The sequence below is a fragment of the Protomyctophum parallelum genome (genome assembly GCF_964188405.1).
Source record: "Protomyctophum parallelum genome assembly, chromosome: 14".
NCBI classification, from domain to species: domain Eukaryota; kingdom Metazoa; phylum Chordata; class Actinopteri; order Myctophiformes; family Myctophidae; genus Protomyctophum; species Protomyctophum parallelum.
The window spans coordinates 21,848,039-21,871,044 of NC_139709.1; the positions used below are offsets into that span (position 1 = coordinate 21,848,039).

A 23,006-nucleotide genomic window follows, 5' to 3' on the forward strand; every position below is an offset into this window, starting at 1 on the left:
TGGGGGGTCTGAAAACGGATCCATGAAGAATGAAAGATATGCCCTGAGAGAATGAAGCCCCATGGATGCCACCCGCTCCCCTCGCCCCTCCCCTCTGCTTGATTACAAGGGGACAGGCAGGCAGGCAGGCAGGCAGGCAGGCAGGCAGGCAGGCAGGCAGGCAGGCAGGCAGACAGACAGACAGACAGACAGATCACATAGCACAGGGTAGGGTTACAACATGTGTCATGAAGAGAGAGACAGCCGCTTAACACACAGAGAGAGAGAGAGAGAGAGAGAGGTTTTATACCACGTGAACGCTGTAAATATCGTTACCATTTGTTTCTAATGTTTATCTCAAGCTAACCTTTCCTATGTGTATACATACCTATTTCTGACAGCAAATGCACCATTCTTATGGTTTTTCTAAACTACTTCTCCTAAGTTGTGCTGTAGCTCTGTTTACACATGTCTTTATTCCCTTGTATTTGTACATACATTTAGTTTTGTCTGTCCATATGAATTGAATTGAGAGAGAGAGAGAGAGAGAGAGAGAGAGAGAGAGAGAGAGAGCGAGAGACACACACACACACACACACACACACACACACACACACACACACACACACACACACACACACACACACACACACACACACACACACACAGAGTTAACATGGTATGGAGTTATGGTGCGGTATATGACTGAACGTTGTGGTTAGCGGGACGGGACTCACCATCACCATGGGCCTTCAATGAGCCTCTGCTGGGTCTGCCCCTCCTTCCTGGGTGGCTGGGTCCTCCTGCCAAATCCTACTGGCTGTGTCTCACGGTGCTGGGCGTGGATTACTTCAGTCCGGGCTCTGACTTCTCACTCTCATTGGCCCAGGAGCCGAGAAGGGGGGAGTGTTTGTCCAGGACAAGCCCCTCCCTCCACACCCCACGCTCTTTTACACACAACAACCCAGCCTGTGTTATGGCAAGCACACTGGCATTTAGACCAAACAGCCTCGGCATGCCACTTTCTCTGACGGACCCTCCCTACAGAGACAGACAGACAGTCAGAGAGACAGACAGACAGAGAGACAGGCAGCCAGGCTGACGGTCAGACGAATGGGCGGACAGGCAGACAGAGAACACCGACAGGGATGAACTCAGCCGAAAGCAGACTATAGTGGATTCTCTGACAACACTCACTCACTCACTCACTCACTCACACACACACACACCCACACACACACCCACACACAAGACTGAGACATGGTAGAGGACAGACATTCTAAGGTAAGAACAGGATTTGGTTTAATACTCTTCTCTCTCTCTCTCTCTCTCCCCCCCTACGTGAGAAAAGAGCAATTAAGCTGTTGCACTGAATGATTGTTTCTGTGTTTCTGTGACCTTGGATATCCTGGCCTGCAGATGTCAGAATCAGAACAGAAAGAAAAACACAACAAGTGCATTAATCTAACTAAGATGTGTGGTGAATACTGATCAGGATTACGAACGAAATGATTTTGACTTTCAACAATCAATAAATGTCTGATTATATTAAAAATCACTGCATGAAAACGTAATAGAAATACACCAAAAGAACAAAATGCACAAACAAATGCATGCCCGTTCGCACGCACGCGCGCGCGCCCACACACACACACACACACACACACACACACACACACACACACACACACACACACGCTGACTGCATGGCGGCCCACTTTCTATTTTAACCTTGCCAGGTTAAAATACCATGCCTTTCTTCTTTGCTGGAATCCCCTGGCAGTCAGGCAGGCAGCTGTTTCATCCTATGGGCTTTGGCTCTGCGTACCGCGGGTTCAGACGCTGGATGCCACAGAGAGAGCAACAATAGCCTTGCTGCTACTGGAAGATGACCAGGACATCTATCTAAATGGTCAGAAGTCTGGACAAAGAACACAGGAATGCTCCAGACAGAGAGAGAGAGAGAGAGAGAGAGAGAGAGAGAGAGAGAGAGAGAGAGACTGGAGAATTTCTAGCAAGTGTGGATGGAGAGAGTGAGAGAAACATGTGAGTCTCAGAGAGAAGAAGAAGAAGATTAAGAAGAAGAAGAAGAAGAAGAAGAAGAAGAAGAAGAAGAAGAAGAAGAAGAAGAAAGAGGGGGATTAAAGTACAAGTAGTTGGCTTTGGCTCCGTAACTGGCTCCAAACAGAAGACAGGGTTTTAGAGTTATGTGCTGGAATGAAAACCACAGGCCGTGCAGCCAACACTGGAAAGGAAAAGGAATCACTTTTCTGAGAACAGGGCAGAGACATGACAGCCATATGGACACACATACTTTAGAGACAGACATAATGGACACAAACGCACAGAGGGAGAGAGATGGAGACAGATTGACCTGTAAGGGAACTCTAGAGTAGTGGTTCTCAATTTATTTCAAGGACCCCCATAACATAACAATGATAACATAAAAGAGCATACAAATCGTACACTTTCAGACCTGTAAGGTAACATTTAGAACCCCCCCCCCCCTTCTTTTTTTTTCCACACATAGTTTGCACTTCTAAGCTTTGCATCTCATGTTCAGGTCATGACTTGAGGAAGTTGGTGGTCTCCAGTTTTAGAACTCTGGGCATTTACAGGTTGTAGTAGAGAGCACTGGTGCCCCATGACGTATTTCTTTCCCAATGACCGAGCACAGGGTGGAGCAAACCTCCATCGACATTGATCATCTACAACGAAATGTCCCCTTTCCCCTCTATAAAATAGTTCCCAGAGGGGCTATAAAAATATTCAACAAGGACTTTGGTCTGATCGCTACCATCAATTGACTTAAGTGCTGTAGTCTTTCTTTCAATTAATGTAAATGTATTTCCGCAAGTATTACCGTAAGAGCCTAACAGTTTGGTTTCTGTTTAGTTTTTTTGTAATAGTAAATGTGTCCTTGTCCCTTGTCTGAGGTAGCCGGCGTTATGTTTCCTGTGGAATGGATTACTGTTATGTGTCATAAGTTCACATTTCATTGGTGGTTTCAGTGAAAAAATGCTTGTGGAGACGGAGATGATTGGGTTCGCTGGGTTTATGGTGATGCAGGGAGAAGGAGAAAGGCCTTGCGAGAGCAGGACGCATCTCTCCGGGAAGAACAGGAAATCACAGTCCAAAGTCCACGGATGAAGGGAAATCGCTGCTGCCGTAATAACGCAGACTTCCTCCTCATCCAAAGGCCTTTGAAGTGGGGCTACGGATTTAGTGGGATAAAAGGGAAACCTTGATGTAGAAAAAAAAGAAGAAAGTTATTTGCCTTGAGAGGGTCAACTTTTGGATCGGGCTCAGTGTTGGGATAATGCTGCAGCGTCGCATTGGTAGGTTAGGGGCCTGTTTGGGGTTAAGTGAATATTTAATGTTTCGTTGGTGGGTTTCCTGTGAGGTGGGCCCCGCTGGTCTAAGTGGTGACAATTAAGACCCACGCCATGAGATTGCGGAGACAGAGAGAGCTGAGAGGCGCAGAGTGTCGAGAGTTGCATCTCTTGTGGTCAGGAAGAAATGTGTGTGCGACTCTATATTTATGTGCAGTGGTGGAAAGTAACTAAGTACATTTACCCAAGTACTGTTTTGAGGTAGTTTCACTTAATTCACTTGATTATGTCCATGTGTTAAATACTTTATACTTCTTGCAGAGTGAGAGGGAGCTGAGAGGCCGAGAGTGTCGAGAGTTAGTAATGAATTGCATCTCTTGTGGTCAGGAAGAAATGTGTGCGCGACTCTATATTTATGTGCAGTGGTGGAAAGTAACTAAGTAGATTTACTCAAGTACTGTTTTTAGGTACTTTCACTTCACTTGATTATGTCCATGTGTTAAATACTTTATACTTCTACTCCACTACATCTCTGAGATAGAATTGGATTATTATTATTACAAAATGTACGTTAACAATTTTTAGGCCTATTTTATACTTTGTCTATTATGTCCATGTGTTAAATACTTTATACTTCTACTCCACTACATCTCTGAGATAGAATTGGATTATTATTATCACAAAATGTACGTTAACAATTTTTTGAGCCTATTTTATACTTTGTCTATTCGAAAATAGACAATCTACAAGCTCACAGCGAGTTGCAGTTGATCCCAGTATTTCTACATTGTGGTATTGCTTTTAATCTGAGTATTTCTTCCACCACTGTTATATGTGCGAGGTAGAGGAAGTGTTGTGTGCTACAGCAGTTCACGCCTATATCAGTTTGTTTTTCTGAGGACAGCCTGTACAAACAAACAGTCTAAAAATGAATACCCCAACTCATAAACACAATATAACCATTTTGGAAAGTGTAGTTTAAAGCACCACTGTAGTTGTGTAGTATCTTCAAAACACAGAGGCTCCAGTACAGGTGCTGTAAAGTGTACATCATGTCAAACAATCACTTTCAATCGATCAAGGACAAGTTAGTGTCTCCTGGGGGTTTGTGCTCCCAGACATATTGCAGAAGTAGGCCTACAGTATGTGCCTTTACTGTCAAACAGTGGACATCTCATTTTGCAACAAGAGTTATTTTGCAATGTTAGTCCTATACAAACAGCATCCTACTGTATGTTTGGCAGTGTTGGAAAGGACTCAAGATTATTTACTTTAAGTAAAAGTAGCCATACCACAATCTAAAAATGCTCCATTACAAGCAAAGGGCATGTATTCAAAACAAAATGTGACTTGCGTAAAAGTACGAAGGTATTGGCATCATACACAATATAATGTACTTGAAGTACCAAAGTAAAAGTAATCTTTATGAATAAATAGCGCATATATTTTCAAAATATTTCACAAAATGTAAAATATTTCACAAAATGTTGAAAATAGCATCAGTGTTAAACAGGGCTAATGCAAGTGGTTAATGCAGGTTTTGCGATAATAATCCTAAATCTTGCAAAGTAACTACTAACTGATGTTGTCAAATAATTGTAGTGGAGTAAAAAGTACAATATTTGCCTCAGAGATATAATTGAGTCGAAGTGTAAAGTATAAAAGAAATTATGTAAATGTACAGCATGTAAAAGTACAGCATAATTGCACTAAATACAGTACTTGAGTAAATGTACTCCAGCGTTGCTGTTTACATGTGATGTGATTGTGGCCATTCCTTGAAGGTCAGACCTCTCTCTCTACTGAACCTGATGAACCAGAGGGAGATACTGTAATGATTGAGATTGAACACAACGACAGCTGTTGTACTTTACTGTATGCTGTTGATTGACACTTTGTTGTTAATAGTGGCTCACGCGAGTTACATTAAATTACAGTTGGAGACTTGCACACTATAGGGCTGGGCCTATACGGTAATTTAAAACTTTGCCTCGATTACTAATTATTATTAGATTAATGAACGATTAACATTTTTTAAATAGGGGAAATAGCAGATCAACAAGCTAGCATATGACAAGCTCACAATGATTTAGTCGATTATAAAAAAAACAATCCATAAAAAAAATTTGATTCGTTAAGACATACAAAAATAATATATACCTTGCTTCTCTATTACATATAGCCTAAAGCTAGATTAAGTCGGTTATAGGTTCTAAAGGTCGGTTGATATATTTTCAGTTAAATGTCCAGCCCAAGCATGCAAGCATGCACGCACGCAGCCACGCATGCACGCAGCCACGCATGCACGCACGGCACATGTGTTACACAGCAAATGACAACAGCATCTGCTAGCGAAACAGAAGGCACTTGTTGGCATGAAGTGAAGTTTATTGAGTCACTGTCCCTCTGTCATCGCCCTGGGCCCCTGGATCTGTGGTCAGACTTTAAAGGGCTTTCTCCACCCTGACACCGTGTTTAGGTTTCAGCCAACTGAAAGATAAACAGCCTTCTGAATCATCTATTTCCATACAACTACCATTGGTGGACAAAGTATACTCAACACCAGTACTTGAGTCAAAGTGAGTTTTCAGGGGTCCCAAGCCAAATATTTGCTATTATATGTTATCGTAAGGAAAATCAAATTGAGGGTCATTGAAATTCAAAACATTGAGAATCACTAAGTTAACAGTATACTGTATCTGAAAGTCACAGTTCCAATAAACACCTCAAAGTCACATCAACTTTCCTCTGTGCCAAGACAAGACAACGGACAAAGCTTGCTTGTGTTATGGCTGTGTTATGGCTAACATAATCAATGCTATTTTCATTATTTTAGGAATTCTTTGGACAATTCTTGCCTATAATAATGATATGCCCAAATGTGGGACACCAGTGGTTAAAGAAACAAAACAGCAATCTCATGGTGGATTCATCTCTTTGTTGTTTTGACCGATAGGTCAACTGATAGATAGCTATGCGAAGTTATCCACAGACCCAAATACCAGAATGGGCTGAATGCTGTTTGTAAAGTATTACAAACATTTGTTTTAATAAATCTTCTTGTAATTCCAGGTGGGTACTACACTGTATCACTACTGTGTACAGGACATTATAAGATAGTAAGCTATAAGATTTACTGAACTTAAGACAGTGGTTCTCAAAGAATTTCATGTCAAGGACAAGGTCTCCCAAATGTATTTGGCAACGAACCACTGGACTAAGACACTGCTGGAAAAAAAGCACTTTCATGATTACTAGCTGAACGGTCAGAGTGGCGTCTATATTAAATGGCAACTTGTCTAGTTCGATCCCAGCAGGACACCCTGTTGCATTCCTTCTACGCCTCTGGCCTATTTAAATAAAACAATCCTCAATGCATGTGCTGTACTGCACATTATGTGCTCTGTCTAGACCTTGTGCACATCTCTGCATGTAAGAGCATATGCATATGTGCATATAAATCAATAGTATGCGTGCCATTCTGTAGAATCTACAGCATGGCACGCAACCAGTGATCTACAGTATAGATCACTGGTTCTCAATGTGGGGTCCATGGGGGCCCCCGTGGGGGACTCGAACCCTTCAGGCTAGGCCAGCGGTCCGGGCCCATTTCGTTCTTCTGAGGGAACCGGTTTCGGAGAGAACCAGCTACTAGATGGTTTGATTAGTCTTTTGCCCGTATACCCAGGTCGGAAGATTTGGGTGGGGCATGCAATTCCAACTTGCATCGTTCCAAGTAGGCCAGTGCCCAACGGGCACCGCTGTAGAGGCTCCAACGGGCACCGCTCTAGTATAAAAAAATCACTCCCGCGTGAAGTGAGTGGCGCTCTTATCATTAGGTGATGTAATGATGAGGTAAAACAAACAGTGTCAAAACAAACATTAAATTCTTGTTATTGTTAATGGGATCTAATGTTAAGGATGTAAAGGATGTTAAGGATGTAAAGGACAAAACAAACATAAATTTATCTTCATTGTCAATGGTGTTTTTAAAACAAACATTAAACCTGTATATAGGAGCCCTTACAAATATCAAAGCACATCTACAAGCTCGAAAATGGAAACACAAAGCTTGGTGTGGATTTTGGAGGGTGTGCGCTGCTACTTTTGATACTTCAGTGTGACGCTGCGGCTGTAGTATGATCAAGTAGGGCATTCATTTATGAAAAAAATAGAAAGTTAGAATATGGAGATATACTGTAGGACAATATATAAAATGGGGGTCCGAAGTTGGCCTAATCCATATCAAACTGTGGATCATTGAAATACAACAGGCTCAGAATCCCTACTGTAGAAATTGGAATAGATACTGTAGATGAAAACACTGCATAAGCTGTTGGAGAATGCCGGAGGTCTAGGCTGGTTTGTGCTGTTTGTGTGTTTACTGCATAGCTGTCATGGTTTGGGGGCTCTGTGGGTCTGTGGTTCTGTGGTGACGGGAGAGGACAGACAGATGCCTCAGAGGCTGGTGGTCACAGCATGTGAATGGGGATGGAGAGAGAGACAGAGAGAGAGAAAGAGAGAGAGAGAGAGACGGTGGTGGTGGAAGTTTTGAGGATGTCATTATTGGCGAAATCTTCTTACAATAAAAATAAAAAAAATCTCCAAATTGTCTGCTCAAAATAGCTGATCTACAGGCTCAAAATACGTGTGTGTGAGCTTGTAGATCCGCCTTTTTTGCCATTTGTTGTACGACAAAGACAGCTTAAGTGGCTAATAATACATAATCTCTGTGTTCTCCAAGTGAACACATTTTTTGTTCCAGGGGAAAAAGGAGTGAAAAGACTGAGTCAGCTAAATTGCTAAAGGAGCCAGATGAGTCATGTAGGCCCATCCGCACAGCCAAACAGAAGTATATCTAAACCCTCTGAGATGAAATAGGACACAGAAAAGAGAGAGGCAGTCCAGAAAGAAAGTCCAGAGAAAAAAAAGAAAGTAATGGAGAAACCGTAGTGTAAAACGTAGTCATACTCTTACTAGAGTAACATTAGCAATACCTGCACAATGTAGAAATACTGTTAAGTACAAGGCCTGTAGTCATAATTTGACTTGAGTGAAAGTACAAAAGTATTAGCATACTTGCTATACCAAAGTCAAATCGTGCTAAATCTATACCAAAGTCAAGTTCTGCAAAATGTGGTTTTGCTCATTGAGAATAGCAGATCTGTATCATGCTCACACCAGTCCGCGATGTGATGCATTGAGAGCTTGGCTATTTTTGAATAGTAGTAAGTAAAAAATGGGACTTAGTTCTTCAATTTTTTACTTTGAAAGTACACTTTATTTACTATGAAAACGTACATTTCCCGTCAGTCACTCCGTCTGTCCGTCACCCCACGCCTCCATACTGTATATGGTCATGCCTCGTGACATCACGTGACATCATCAGGGATGGATGTATTATTTAAAAAATACTTATCGTTGTCAGGCAGAAACCTTATATCCATGTTGTTTTTTCGTAAATCAATGCACTAGTTGATCATACTACAGCGTCACACAAAAGCTTCAAAAGTACCAGATCTACATGTTGAGAGAGAGAGAGAGAGAGAGAGAGAGAGAGAGAGAGAGAGAGAGAGAGAGAGAGAGAAGAAAGGCAGTAGAGCGGTGCACTGCAGTGTCAGAACAATGTCTGTCTGTCTGTGTTTGTGTCTGTAGGAGTTGTACTTTGTTCCACTGGCCATGGCTACTGGGCTCAGCAGGGCTGCAGCCGGAGAGCTATTTTCAGAGCTCATCTGCGATGGCAGGGTTATAATCAAGAGAACGCCAGGCTGGCCGACCATTGTATGCGAGCGCTCTTATGCATGGATGAAGTCAAGTTGTGGCAGTTAAGAGAGAAAGGCGTAGCGAAAATGAGGGCGATAATTTGCAGTTCTGTATAAATAACAGAATGAGGGAGACAGACCGTGCGTTCCTGTGTGTGTGTGTGTGTGTGTGTGTGTGTGTGTGTGTGTGTGTGTGTGTGTGTGTGTGTGCGCGCGTGCGTGTGGGACTGAGTGACCAAAAAAAGAGAGTATGTGCAAAAGTGTGTGTCCTTGTGTGCACTTTTTGTGAGGGAGACTGAAAAAAGAGAGCCATTATGAATGGAATATAAAAATAATGAATATCTCCATAGAGTTTAGAACGATCTTCCATCCGGTCGTAAAGCTGAGGTTGAATCTCAACTTGGAATCGTACCAAAGCAAAAACCTCAAGTGTATATTGATGCCAAATACCGCTGTCAGGCCAGGCCAGCAAACAACACTTATGTATAATATGTTTATTGGAAAGTTCAACAATAACGGCTTTTGTTGCTTGTAAGGACTGTTTATGTCATGACTTGGAAAAATCTGGCACGCGTTTAGCGGTTTCAACTAAGTCTCACTGATTTTTAATTTGTTCTCAGTTCAACCAGATTATGTGACATCCTACTGCTCAACGGCTGAAGACAACATGATGGAAGGACAAAATGGTAAAAGAAATAAAATAACATTCTCTAATATAATTCTTTTGAGTTTCAGTAAATCATACAGTGTGATCCATAACATCCTGGACTTGTTGACCTTACAGGCAACAGATGTTAACACACAGTTTTCTCATTAACAGGAAGCAGTTTATCACACAAAGCCACGGAAAACGGAGTGAAGGGAAAGCCTCCGTACTCCGTTGAGACACCGTATGGCTTCCGCCTGGACCTGGACTTCCTCAAGTACGTCGACGACATTGAGAAAGGCAACACCATCAAGAGGGTCCCCATCCAGCGGCGGAGCAAGGGCCCCCGGTCCAGCACCCTCCCCAGGCACCTCAACCTGTCTGGGTGCGGCTTCCGGCCCAGTCCCTGGGGATCCACTGGAGCTCTGGGCCCCAGGTCACGGACCTCGGACCCCCACCACAGCTATGCCTCCTGGGCGTACGACCACAGGTCCCCGGGTTCCCCCACGGGCTTCCGATCCCTGGCAGAAATGGAGGCCAGAATAAGGGAATTTGACGAGCAGCCCCTGGGGGAGCACATCAGACCTAACCTCCTCCGAGCGTCCAGCCTGCCTCTGACCGTGTTGCTGAGGCAGGGTTCCGAGTCCACGGAGGACGCGGGGAGCCTCCGGAGCTCTAGGGACTGCCTTGGAGGAAGGGACGCCTCATGTGAAGACGTCTTCGCAGAGCGGTCCTCAGACTTTTCTGGGACACTGAGGCGCCTTTCAGAGGCCCTGGAGCGTGTGGGTGAGTTGGAGATGGAGGTGAGAGTGGTCCCTGAGCTCAGAGCCCAGATCTGCATCCTCCAGGAGGAGAGAGAAAGGCTCCGTCTGGGCCTGAGTCCACGACCTGTCAACGGAAAGATGGATCCCTCCTCCCCCTCCTACTACGGCACCTGTGACGTCAAGAGGCCGAGGCACGACAGTCACATCGGTCAAGATGGCGATGGTGGCAGTTCGAACCCCACACACGAGTGGAGGACCAGCACAGACCTGGATGAACTGCTGACGGTGACGTCCCTGCAGGCCAAGGTCGCTGTGCTGGAGCAGAATCTCCACGAGAACGGCGTGGAGCTCCAGAGAGCCATGGGGATGCTGAGGGAACAGCGGGGGGAGAGCCGGAGAAAGGACGGCAAAATCGAGCAGCTGACCAGGAACCCCGGGGGGTGGGTGCTTGCTGAGAAGGTGCTGGTAGACCAGGACGGAGACGGGACGGAGGAGAACTCTGCTTATTACAAGCCGTACGGCTCATCAAATTGCCAGAGCGAGGTCGCTCTCTCGGGTGACTCAGACACAGACACATGGACTGTTACTGCACACAGACAAAAGAATCAAGGCAGTTTGGCGCCAGCATCCACCCCAGACGGCCCCCCAGCACCTACAGGTATGGAGCTTGAGGAGGTCTCAGCCGAAGCTGTGGACTCAGCCGTGGCCGCGCATCACATAAGGAGGATCAAGCGTCTCCTGGAGGAGCAGTGGGAATGCCTGTGTGAAGGCAGGGTGCCAATGGAGCACCGCGACCCCAAAATGAACTCCCTACAGCAGGAGATGATGGGACTGGTAGATACCCTGACGTCCTGTTACGCCCAACATGGCCACAGCAACGAGGAAGAGACCCAACATGGAGGTATGGTACTACTGTAGCCTGCCCTGTAGGGGTTCCATGCCATCATTATGGTTTAGTAAAATGATCCTCCTAGACTCAACAATTTAAAAAAAAAGCATACTTCTGCAACAACTATAATACTAATTACCTTACTAATTAACATTTGTAATGACTTTGACTAAATTTGTAATAGATAAGATGATGAGGAGATTCCAGCTAAGATAATGATACAGGGTTGAGTAAGACAAGGCTGATCGATGCCCGTTGAGAACGATGCTCGTTGGGAACCTCCGGTAATGCAGTGCCAGTACCTGAACCGTTGCACCTGTTGTACCAGTCTTATATCATAGTACCTGGAGGCCAGTCTAGGACGTCAGTATTATAACTCCATATTGATTGACACTACAGATCTCCATATGGGCACACAGACACACACACACACACACATTCACAGAGATTTGTGAATTTATAGAAAGATCCTATGGATTCCCTCAGGTCACAAGTCGATCATTTGAACGGTTTCTAGATACACGAAGGACAGATATTATGTACACTCACTCAGAGATGTTGTGCTTTTATACGTATAGATAGATTACACAAATATTAACATAACTGGACAATTGCTAAAACTCTACAGGAAATGAGAGTGCATACTGTACACAGGGAAAAAAAGCATTATGGCTTCAGCAGAAAGGCAATGACGACTTAATAGTTAATACAGTATGTTAATAAAGTTGGAACAAAACACATATCATTCCCATTGATATACACACAGTGATCACAAAACACAATCCTGTAGCTATGCTAAGATTCAAATAACACAACTCTCTTAACTGGTTTCTCAAAATGAACGTTTGTCTTTCTTGCTCATTTGAAAGTTAATCCTGAGAAAAACACTGTAGGGAACAAATCTCATTACCATGCAAGAGAAGATTTTACTCAGTGAAATTAAGACCCACAATTTTACTAGGCCTAGCTGGTGTAAATTGATGGTTGTTGTCGGTTTGGGTTGAGGCAGGATTGTATTTTTTTTCTTCTTTTTATTCATGACCAAGTCTTCCTAGGCTGTTATTATTTATTTTGTAAAGAAGTCCTTTTCTCTGCTGTGTTGGAATGTCCTGACGCAGGTCCTAAGAGACCAAACTCCGGGCCAGTATTTCCCCCTCACCCTACTTCATAGCCCTGCATGAAAACCACTTAATTACTTAATTACAAGGAAAGGTTTTTCCTCATTCAAGAAATGTCGATGAGGCAATGCAAAAAGATCTTGAATCAGGGATCAATGGGAAAGCTTCACAGAAATACACATTTCCTCCCTTCATCATTAATATTGTGGTAGTATTATATGATATATTATATCATATGATATTATATATATATATATATATATATATATATATATATATATATATAAAAAAATTAACTAGTCCATACAACTAGTCCTTATGTCCACCAACCATTGTCCGCCCGTGATATGGGAACAGATCCAATTTCCTGTGGTGAAAATGCAAATAAACAGCTTTAATGTGGGGGGAAAGTGTGGGAAAAAACTACTTCCTCATTGCCTGCATATATCAACGGTCAGTGGTGGACTGGACTCATGTAGGCTACTTGAGCCAAAGAATACAGTAGAGTAGTACTTAAGTATTCAAACGTTTGTCGCATTCTGTAATAATGTAATGTAATCGATCGGAAAAGTCATTTAGGGGGTGAACTATCCTTTTAAATGACAACGCACACATTCCTTTTCAAATCAAGGCATTGCTGTATTGAAATCAAATATTTTTCTTTTTTGTATCTACAAGCTCAACAAGTCACAATGCAACACGTTGTATTCTTGTATAATATATCATCTATTTTTTTTGTTAATTGTCTTACGACAAATTAAGCCTACAGTATATCGGGCTATTCATATGACTGTGGTTGAAACGTTATTGTCATGAAACCTTGTAAACATGCTCCTTGTCTCTCTTCTTTCCCTCTGGGTAGCACCCAGATCCATCATGAAGCGAGACGGAAGTGCCCGACAGTCAAAGAACCTACACTTTGCTGGTGATAATGAAGGGTTAGTGCTTTTCACTCCATTCTGAGATTTATGGACATTGGGCTGTGGGGGAAGACATACTTGGATTGTTTTTACTTTACTGTATGTAAAAGTAGCAGTATAGTTCCACAACACTGTTACACGTAAACGTTGCCGTATTCAAAGTTTTACTTAAATTTAGTAATTGAGTAAATATACAGATACTTAGATACTTTCCACCACTGGCATTGATTTGAACTGAAGCCTTGGCTGACCTTACGTTTGGACATAGAAACAGTTAAATACCAGCTTGGGGCTCCTGAAACCATAGGGTTGTTTTGTTTTGCACTTTACAGGCATCTCGATAGTTGTAAAGATTGAGTGATGAGGCATGCCTCTCCTTATGTTCTCCAGTTCAAGGGGATTAGCACTGAATTCTAGTTTTGAAATGTGTTATTCCCATGCATAAATCATTTGTAATTGTTTCATCCTGTCTCAACAGATGTCGTATCCTATTAATTGTCAATGAGACAGTTCATCGCTAGGCCTTCTCATACATACTATCTCAGTTTTTGTTCTTTGATGCGATTTCAGATGTTGAGACAGACTTGGTTGTTAGCGACAGCCAATAGGCTCTGTGCATAACTGTAGTCAGTGGTGGACAGAAACTAAGTACATGTACTAAGTACTGTAATTTTGAGTATTTCCCATTTAACTTCTACTCCACTACACTTTTTCTAAAATGTATTTACTAGTTACTTTGCAGATATAAATTATTATATTGTAAGACATACATTAACCACTTTAGCCCCATGTTATACATAGGCTATTTAAAACTAGACGATCTATACACGGCTTGTATAGATCTTCAAACATTCAAACTGGAAATACATATGAAGGTGTGAATGTGATAAGATATGTTTCCGGTTCAAATCTGCTGTCGAGGCAATCAAACGAAGCTATGAGAAAATTAACTGGGACAGGAAGCGTCTATGCCACAAAGCTGGGACTGCAGTTTTGCACAGAGCCTAAAGCGAGACACGGGAGGGTGTTCTTTTCTCAGCTGACTGTAGTACCCGAAGGACAAAGTCACCCACTAATACCCATCTTGGGACAAAGCAAGGTTTTTGCAGGAAACCAACAATGGAAATCGAGCAATCTTTTCCCTTTAATGACTTTCCTTTAGGTCAAACAACAAAACATTTCATCAACTAGCTTCAGTGCATATACCAGCTGTTACTAGGTAATTTCCCCCGACATTCAGAACTGTTTTAATTGACACATTCTCTCTTTACTGGCCAGTGGCTCGTCCAACTGCCAAACTTCACCAGTATTTGGCTGGCAGATGGATTTCATTTACTGCTCTGGTTTTCATTCTCTAATGTGCCAAGATGCGAGACCCCAGTTGCCAGTAAAGAGCCGGATGGGCAGGATTTTGTGAAGCCAAGTATCCAAGACCATCCGGAGCAGAAGGGACAAGTCGTCTCGCCTGAGGCGATGGCTGTTACCCATGTGTGTGAGGACCCAGAGAAGATAAGTACAGAGAGAAAGGGGCTCGCAAGCCAGGGCCAAACTGAATCAGGACAAACAGATGGAGGCACGGTGTCCATGAACGAGGCTGGGGCTCAAGAGAACGCAGCCAGGATGGACACACCAGGCCCGGGGGAACAGATGGAGAGTGACTCTGGCATTGTAACAAGTGCCGGGAGACGGTGAGGAGTGCAGTGTGAAATTTTAATCGTTTCGTTTTTTATTTTGCTGGGTTTGCTACATGCTGCAACTGTTGTTGTTTTTTTTGGGGGGGGGGGGGGGCCCTGGGGGGTTACCTGCCTGCCAAGAATGTGTTTTGTTCATCAACTGTTAGGAAAGGGATCCACATTCTCTGTCCTCCAGCATAATTACTTAACCACTTGAGTCTGAAACGTCATAACATGCAAATAGCCATCTACAGTACAAGCTCACGATGCGTCACATCGTGACAATGTGTATATATTAAGCATATTGGCCTAGGCTATTTGAGAATTTTCACATATACTGTATATTAGTGTATAATGACATATCCCAAACTGGGATGCCAGGGTTGATATTGTTTTAAAGCTTTGTTTTCTTCCGTCTGCCACTCTGTAGGGACAGTGTGAACGGGGAGTTTGTGTCTGCCTGTCAGTTTCTCAAAGACCACATGGACAACATGAACAACCCCAACGACGACATGGTATTGAACCCCTCTAGCAGTTCTCCTGAAGTTTGTACACACAGACCAGGGGTCATCATTATGTCCGTGGCAAATTACACTGATTTACTATGACACTTTTGCACATTATGAGTCCACTAAGACAGTGGTTCTCAAAACGTTGCAAGGACGCCCATAACTCTGAGAGTGTACAAATAGACATAGAGGTTAATACATAGAGAACACAGTGTCCTAAGCTGCTCTCTCTCTCTGTGTCTTCCAGAGAAAGGCGTTGGTGGTGCTGTTCCAGAGCTGGTTCGGCGTAGCGGCCGAGGAGAGCTCCGTGGCCAACAGGGTGGCGGTGCACCTGAAGGAGGTGAAGAACAGCGCCCCCTCTCTGCTGGCCTTCCTGGTCAACCTGGCCGACGACAACGGCAACACGGCGCTGCACTACAGCACGTCCCACTGTAACTACAGCATCGTCAGCCTCCTGCTGGACACAGGTAGGCACAGGTAGTGTCGTACGCTACAACACTGCTTCTGGATGAGTGGGGACAGTCAGGGGTCCTTGAGGGGGGTTCCATGGGGTCCGTAGCTATTTCATACGACAAATATATATGTATTTGGGCGGCAGTGGCTCAGAGGCCGGTAGAACAGCTGTATGGAAACCACGAGGTTCCCGGTTTGAACCTGGGCTCCCCCAGAGTTAGTTTCGAAGTGTCCTTGAGCAAGACACTGAACCCCTAATTGCTCCTGATGTGCCGGCTGGTGCCTGGCATAGTTTCCACCGCCATCGGTGTATGAATCTGTGTGTGAATGTAATGCACAATCTATGTAAAGCGCTTTCTGATAAAAGCGCTGTACCATATACCATTTACAGGGCTTAACAGCTAACACATTCAGTGACATTTCAAATCCAAGTACTGCCAATGGCATCCCCAGACGTCATTTCAGGGTTTTCATTGATTACGCTAGATTGCCAACGTATGAATGGCTCTGGGTTGCTAGGAGACAGATAAAACCGGAAATGAACCGAAAGTGAAAACTCTGTCTCCCATCCACCTCAATGTAAATAGATTAAATGCATTTATCTCGGATTCTTTTCACAGATTGCGTTTTTGGTCAAAACAAGCTTTATTCACTGATCATAACTAAAGAACCGATGATTGTGGTTCCAAAAAATCTCATTCACCACTATGGACAGTTTCAGCCCAACCCGACCTGGGGTGTGGGCATGATTAAAAGGCAGACAGGCAGACAGACAAACAGACAACTATAGAGATAATATATATAATCCTGACATGATGCCATTTCAGTGGAACAAACATTTACATAGCACTATATACACAGACGTACTAATTGCAATGAAATGGGTTAGATTCTGGCTCACCTGTGTCATGTTCATCTTAGTGGAGTGTTTTTAAATGACCAAACAGTAACTAGATGGTCTGGTCATCCACATTTTAGCATTTTTGTTTTTAATTTCATATGAAAGTAGAGGATTGTTGCCCAAATTGAGGTATCACTTGCTTAAATTTACCCACAAGGTTTGAACTACAGCTTATAGTAATGTTTTTCTTTATTATCCCCATGCCGACCGACTCGACACGGGGCACTGCAACTCCCTGTGGGGGTTTGGAACACACGTGTCGAATTTGTAGTCGGTGGGGCGAACGGTTCTCGAGTTACGTGCATTACAGTGCATTTATAAGATGAAACTTTAAAACATGGACAGCTTCACAGGTTACATTATATTATATGCTACAGTACCAGCTCAGTGTCCTTGTGGTTACATTGTCTTTCATACCAAAGACTATAAAAATGTACCCAATGTCTCCCTGCTTGCCAAGCATGGGTAAGTCCATGGGAGTGACACGTCATGTGCAGGGGGTGTACTTGCACCCCATACGGATGCTGTCAATGCACGGAATGGGACATTATCACGTTTAATCAATATTGATTGGAAGTAGGTGACACCTACCGACGAGCTCAGTAGGTGTTGTTGTTCTGTGGGTTGATGATGGCTACTGTTTTGACTGACACAATGTTACCGTGCCGAACGTTGTGAAGACGACTCAGCGCCGTTCGAGTTGCGACCCGATAGTATATATTTTTTTTATTCAACAGCGTTTGCCCCAACTGCTACTGGCCAGAAAGCCATCATCAACCCACAGAATAATGACAAAACACTTAACTGGTAGGTCAGTATCTCATCTACTTCAATAGTATCTCACCTCCCAATCAATAGTCTGATTAAACGTGATAATGTCACATTCCATGCATGACAGTATTCTTGCCTTCCCAGATCATGGCTGGGGGATGTACTTTTACATCAAGCTGCCTCACACACGCTACAAAAACAGGATAGGCTCCTGCCCTATGGGCCACATGGATCGTAAACTGTTGGTTCCCAAGCCTACTTACATAACTTAACCACTTAAGCCCGATATATTCGTTGTATGACCAAAATATCCGACATAACACCTCCCAATGTGTTGTATCGCGACACATTGTGAGATTGTAGATCTGCTATTTTCGTTGTTTTTGCAAACTTTTGCTAATTTTCACCTATAATGACATTTAATGTCCAAAATACAGCCGAAGTAGAAACTCTAAATATAACTAACAACTATGCATAATATCACTCACACGATTTTAATCTCCTATGCACACAGTTCATTTCTTTTTATATGGACTTGTAGTACTTGACTCTTCCCTGTCTCCCTCCACTGTGCCATCTAATACATCTTAGATATGAGGCGGCCATAGGTGAGGACATCTGGGAATCTGACGGTCACCAACCTTCCGAACGACCCCTAAGCAACCTAACTAACCCCTAACTGCTTCGGCTAGCTGCCATATTAAAGCAGCAATATGTGTAGTTTGGGGTAGTGGCCACTTTGGACACAAATAACATCCAACAGCCGACGTCTTTGACTTCATTAACAAAGAGTCTCTGCAAGCATGTCCGGCAAGGACGCACTGTGATTGGCCAGTCTTTGCTTTGACTTGCAGTTCTGCCTTGGCAAATGCCAAGATAATTTTGTGGGACATAATATCCTATAGTTGTTAAAAAATGCCACTGATCCTAATCATTAGTATGTGTTAAATACAGAGGAAATTTTCAACATATGTGGAAATGTTTTGTAGCAAATACCCCAACAACTAATTAATTAATTAACATGCATGCGTTCAGCGCATATCCACTACTGCCTGCACTGCCCGCTGACACACAAGACTTTGAAAAGCTCCACTTCTGGTGTTAATACCGTTTTTCACATTTACTAAGGTCACCATATCTGTTCTGGCAAGACTGGCAACTGGTCCACTCAACTATCTTTAACTTAACTTAATTTTCCCGAAAAATAATTAGCCTATATCTACAAGCTCCATTAGCAGGCAGCAGCATGTTTTGTCTAAATTGTCTTTGTGGCAAACAAATGTAGCTACATTTGTAGAGGGGGCTTCTGACGGCGTCGCTTACTCGCTTCCCCTCGATGCGCAGCCGTCGGGAACCCCCCCCCAAGCCGACCCCCCCCCCCCCCCCGCGCCCCCCGAAAACTGCTACAGAAACTGAAGACCAAAAACACTAGCGGGGGTTCCTGTGTTGCGTTATATTTTTCGACAGAAGCAACAGCTGTACCTATAGTCTCGTACCGGGCCCTGCAAGCTTCGGGTAAGCTCCACCTAGTTCCATTGTTAGTCCGGCTCTGTATATAGAGCGTTCAGTTGGTTTCTTTGTACAACAGGTGTGAGTGAGGTGGACCTCCAGAACAAGGCGGGCTACACAGCGGTGATGCTGGCCTCACTGACTGCCCCTGAAGGTCCAGGTGACATGGAGGTGGTGCGCAGGCTCATGGAACTGGCAGATGTTAACGTCCGCTCCAGACAGGTAATTCACAGTTCCCACCACCAGGGAAGGTCAATATTGTTCCCATTTAATGGGGATGGCGGATGGTAAAGAAATGGTTCCGCTTTTGAGATTTTCAAGTGGGCCCTGATCCAGAAAAGGCTGGGAAGCCAGTGGTCTTATAGGGTATATCACCATTTTGGAAATAACTCTTCCTACTTCCGGCCCAGGCCCCTTCCCTACTTCCTTCACAGGTGTTACCGATGATACTAATTAAGGCTCTGTTCCATTTAGTTTACAGTGGTTCTCTTTTTTTCCATTTTTCTTTCAAGGACCGCCATAAATCTGAGAGTGTACAAATGGAACCAATTGGACCTGTAAGTTCCATTTGTACACTCAAAATTACACACCTGTACGGGGCCATTTGGAACTCACTCAAGGACATTTTGAGACCCACTGGTGTAGCAGAGTGTTTCCAGTGAGCCAACATTCACAATAGTAGCACCCTGACTCTGTTTGACCAGAATGGAACAGAGCCTTCATTGGTATCATCGGTAACACCTGTGAAGGAAGTATACAGGGAAGGGGCCCGGAAGTAGGAAAAGTTAGGCCACCTATACACGGCAACGGTCTCTAGACCAAATGGCAAAATAAAATAGCAGATGTGCCTTCTGTTTAGATGGCAACAGTGTTATCTGGGGTTGAAAACATAACTAAGTTAAGACCCCTTCCAGAGTGGAAATCTTTGAAAACACTGTGACATCATGGCTCACGTCACTTATGTTTATTTCATTGGTGCAGAGCCCTAGGCAATATTTGAGTTCCTAGGATGAGCAAGCGCTCCCTCTCCCCACTCATCATAGGAATACAAATTTAGCGAGTCATGGCACCACGCTATAGTGAGAATGCAATGGGACTTTGCCGTTTTCGCGACAGCCCTCATGTAAAGGTGGCCTTCTGTGTGCATATACCCAATTGTTGTGTCTCTCTCTGCCGTGTCCTACTCTCACCAGACGGGTCAATCGGCTCTGCAGCTGTCCGTGAAACACGGACGCGCGGTGATGGTTCGCCTGCTGCTGAGCTGCGGGGCCGACGCCAACGTACAGGACAGCCAGGGAGTCACTGCCCTGATGTCGGCCTGCGAGAAGGGACACACGCACATCGCACGCCTCCTGCTGGAGAGGTGCCACTGTGACCTCGACCTCACCGACAAGGTCAGACCCAGAGAGTCACGTCAACATGTGACAAAGTTGTACTGTATGACAAACAGACAATGTCTTCTCACTGCCTCATTCACTGCCAAATGTGGCAACGTGAGTGTTCTACCGGGTACTGGGTAGTGGAGGGGAGGGGTGTAGGAGAGGTTGGTTCTTACAGGCTAGTCAGTGTACAGTTTTACTTTTACTGTTATAAAGATTAGATTGGCCGTGTTCATACTATGTTCACTATTTGCTGTATGACAAAGCATATAGGGCTTAAATAATTTAGTTAAATTGAATGTCAACTCTACTTTAATTAGCATAAAAAGAGCGGCTTACGTCTCTGAAAGCCTGGATTCCTTGAGTCAGTGTGGGGACTGGGGAACGGGTGGAAGCCATAGAATGAAGGATCTCCATGGATTAATCAGGGCTAGAGCAAATCTCAGTGGGTTGATAAAAGCTAATCCGCTAACACTGCCTTATCTCAGCGCCTGTAGGCACCCAATGGAATTGAAAAGAGGATGCAAATCCAAATATTCTACTTTTGTTTCTTCTATAAAACAGTGAAAAAGAAAACATGGCTACTGTGTGACAGGTCCTTGATATTAAATCAATATTAATCCCACTGTATAAAAAAACCTCCTGCCTTGACACTCCAGACTATGTATCGAAGACTTCCTGCTTTACTCTACCACAACATTCACCTTATCTTGTGAATTCAATTAAAGCCTAATTAAATCAGACCTTAACGCACTTGAACGATACAAATGTGACCTCCCGCTCACTTTCATCTGTCTTACAAGGAACCTTGTTATTGCACAATTATGAATTTACAGCTTCTTCTTTTCTTCTTTTTTTTACCATAAAAGGTATTTCAGAAACAGAATCAGCTTAGCTTTTTTCCTTTATCACCTCAACATTACATTTTTTTACCATAGTATCTCTTCTCATGGAATACTACCAAATAATGGAGTGCGCAAAAACATTTCACCTGTAAACCTGTGATGTGATACATAAACCCGATTCTGAAAATGTCTTTATGGTGGTTTAATTACGATAACCTGTGACCACATGCACACAGACACAGTAAAACGTAATCTAATCGCTCTCGTTATTTTTGTTGATCTCTTCTCTGTGCATTTCCTACAGCGTGGTCGAACTGCCCTCTCTGCAGCCCTGCAGGGCTCCCATGCTGACACAGCCTCCCTCCTACAGGCCCACGCCAAAGCTAGACGAGTCTAGGGGTGGACCTCCCAGCTCACCACTTTTTCAGAGACCCTGAAACATACATGCTTACGGTAACCTACGTACTGTACAGCACTACAGCAGTGGTTCCCAAACTTTTTCATGTCAAGGACCCCCAAATTGAAAAGATACGCCAGGGACCCCCATAAGAGAAGATCTTTATGGCTCTAGCAGTGATTCTAAACCATTTTCATTTCAAGGGCCCCCAGGTTTGACCTGAATTAAGCTAAAACCCCCATTCCTCCATTAATGGCATTTCTATCTCTGGAACCCCCAATTTATATTGTAAAATCAAAGTAAATTGACAGACCCGGCATAAGGGTCCATTTGGTTCCAAACTATCATTTACCTGGGGACCCCCTGGAACTCTCTCAAGGACCCCTAGTACTTTGGGAACCACTGCACTACAGTACGCTTCAACGGAACAGAAACTGACCTCTCGCTTCAGTTCATCTCCACCGCCAGTCGAAGATTCCTTTCAATGATACTCGCTGTGGACACTATAGTCAATAGTCATGCTGCTCTGTGCAATTTGTGACTTTCATTTTGCAGACTGGCACAGATCTCTGTGGGCAGAAAGTGGAATCGTTTTGCATAATCAGAGGCTGATGATCCGACGGGAGTCTGGATTGCTTCAAATGACAGAACTGCCAGTGTTCCATGAGTGATGTGACAGTGTTTTGCAGTGCCTTGCGTGTATGTGCTTACTGGTATGAGTGAGTGGACACCTGTAGTATCTATAATATCACTATTTAAAGCTCTGCAAACAATGCAAATAAACATAATAGTAATACCTTGGCTGTATTAGTTACTGTACATGTGCACGTTATGCGCGTGCACGTACACACACACACACACACACACACACACACACACACACACACACACACACACACACACACCTTTCAATATACCCACTTTGAACCCGGTGTCCCTATTTTGGCCATGCCATTACAGCTTTTTCAGGTACATGTTAAATACTAATCGTCATACGATGAAGTATTAAGTGTTTACCACTTATATTCAGCTGCAAAAATAGCTAAAATTATCATATCTACCAGCTCACGGGTGGCCACACGATGCATTTTGGAAGTTTGAAGATCAGTTTTTTGGCAAAGAGATTTGGTGTAGAGCAAAAAATGAGGCGACCAAGTAC

General features: G+C 43.7%; 1 protein-coding gene across 2 annotated transcripts; it reads left to right on the top strand.

Annotated features, from left to right (window-relative positions):
- The first annotated feature begins 990 nt into the window (after window positions 1-990).
- LOC310870765 (KN motif and ankyrin repeat domain-containing protein 4-like) lies at window positions 991-22,643 on the top strand. 2 transcript variants are annotated; one of them, XM_083782067.1, is made up of 10 exons: window positions 991-1,263; window positions 9,694-9,759; window positions 9,894-11,384; window positions 13,353-13,428; window positions 14,778-15,098; window positions 15,514-15,598; window positions 15,840-16,059; window positions 19,306-19,448; window positions 20,420-20,620; window positions 21,755-22,643. In XM_083782067.1, the coding sequence occupies exons 2-10, from the start codon at window positions 9,741-9,743 to the stop codon at window positions 21,845-21,847; spliced, it is 2,649 nt and encodes an 882-aa protein (XP_083638193.1). In that variant the 5' UTR covers window positions 991-1,263; window positions 9,694-9,740; the 3' UTR covers window positions 21,848-22,643. The 2 variants fall into 2 exon arrangements, with proteins under 2 accessions (XP_083638193.1, XP_083638194.1); XM_083782068.1 differs by lacking the exon at window positions 14,778-15,098.
- The last annotated feature ends 363 nt before the right edge of the window (window positions 22,644-23,006 follow it).

Excerpts from the sequence above, each read along its gene's own strand:
- LOC310870765 (XM_083782067.1), top strand. Across the intron at positions 16,060-19,305 it reads CAGCCTCCTGCTGGACACAG|GTGTGAGTGAGGTGGACCTC; the intron begins GTAGGCACAGGT and ends TTTGTACAACAG. Across the intron at positions 19,449-20,419 it reads TTAACGTCCGCTCCAGACAG|ACGGGTCAATCGGCTCTGCA; the intron begins GTAATTCACAGT and ends TACTCTCACCAG.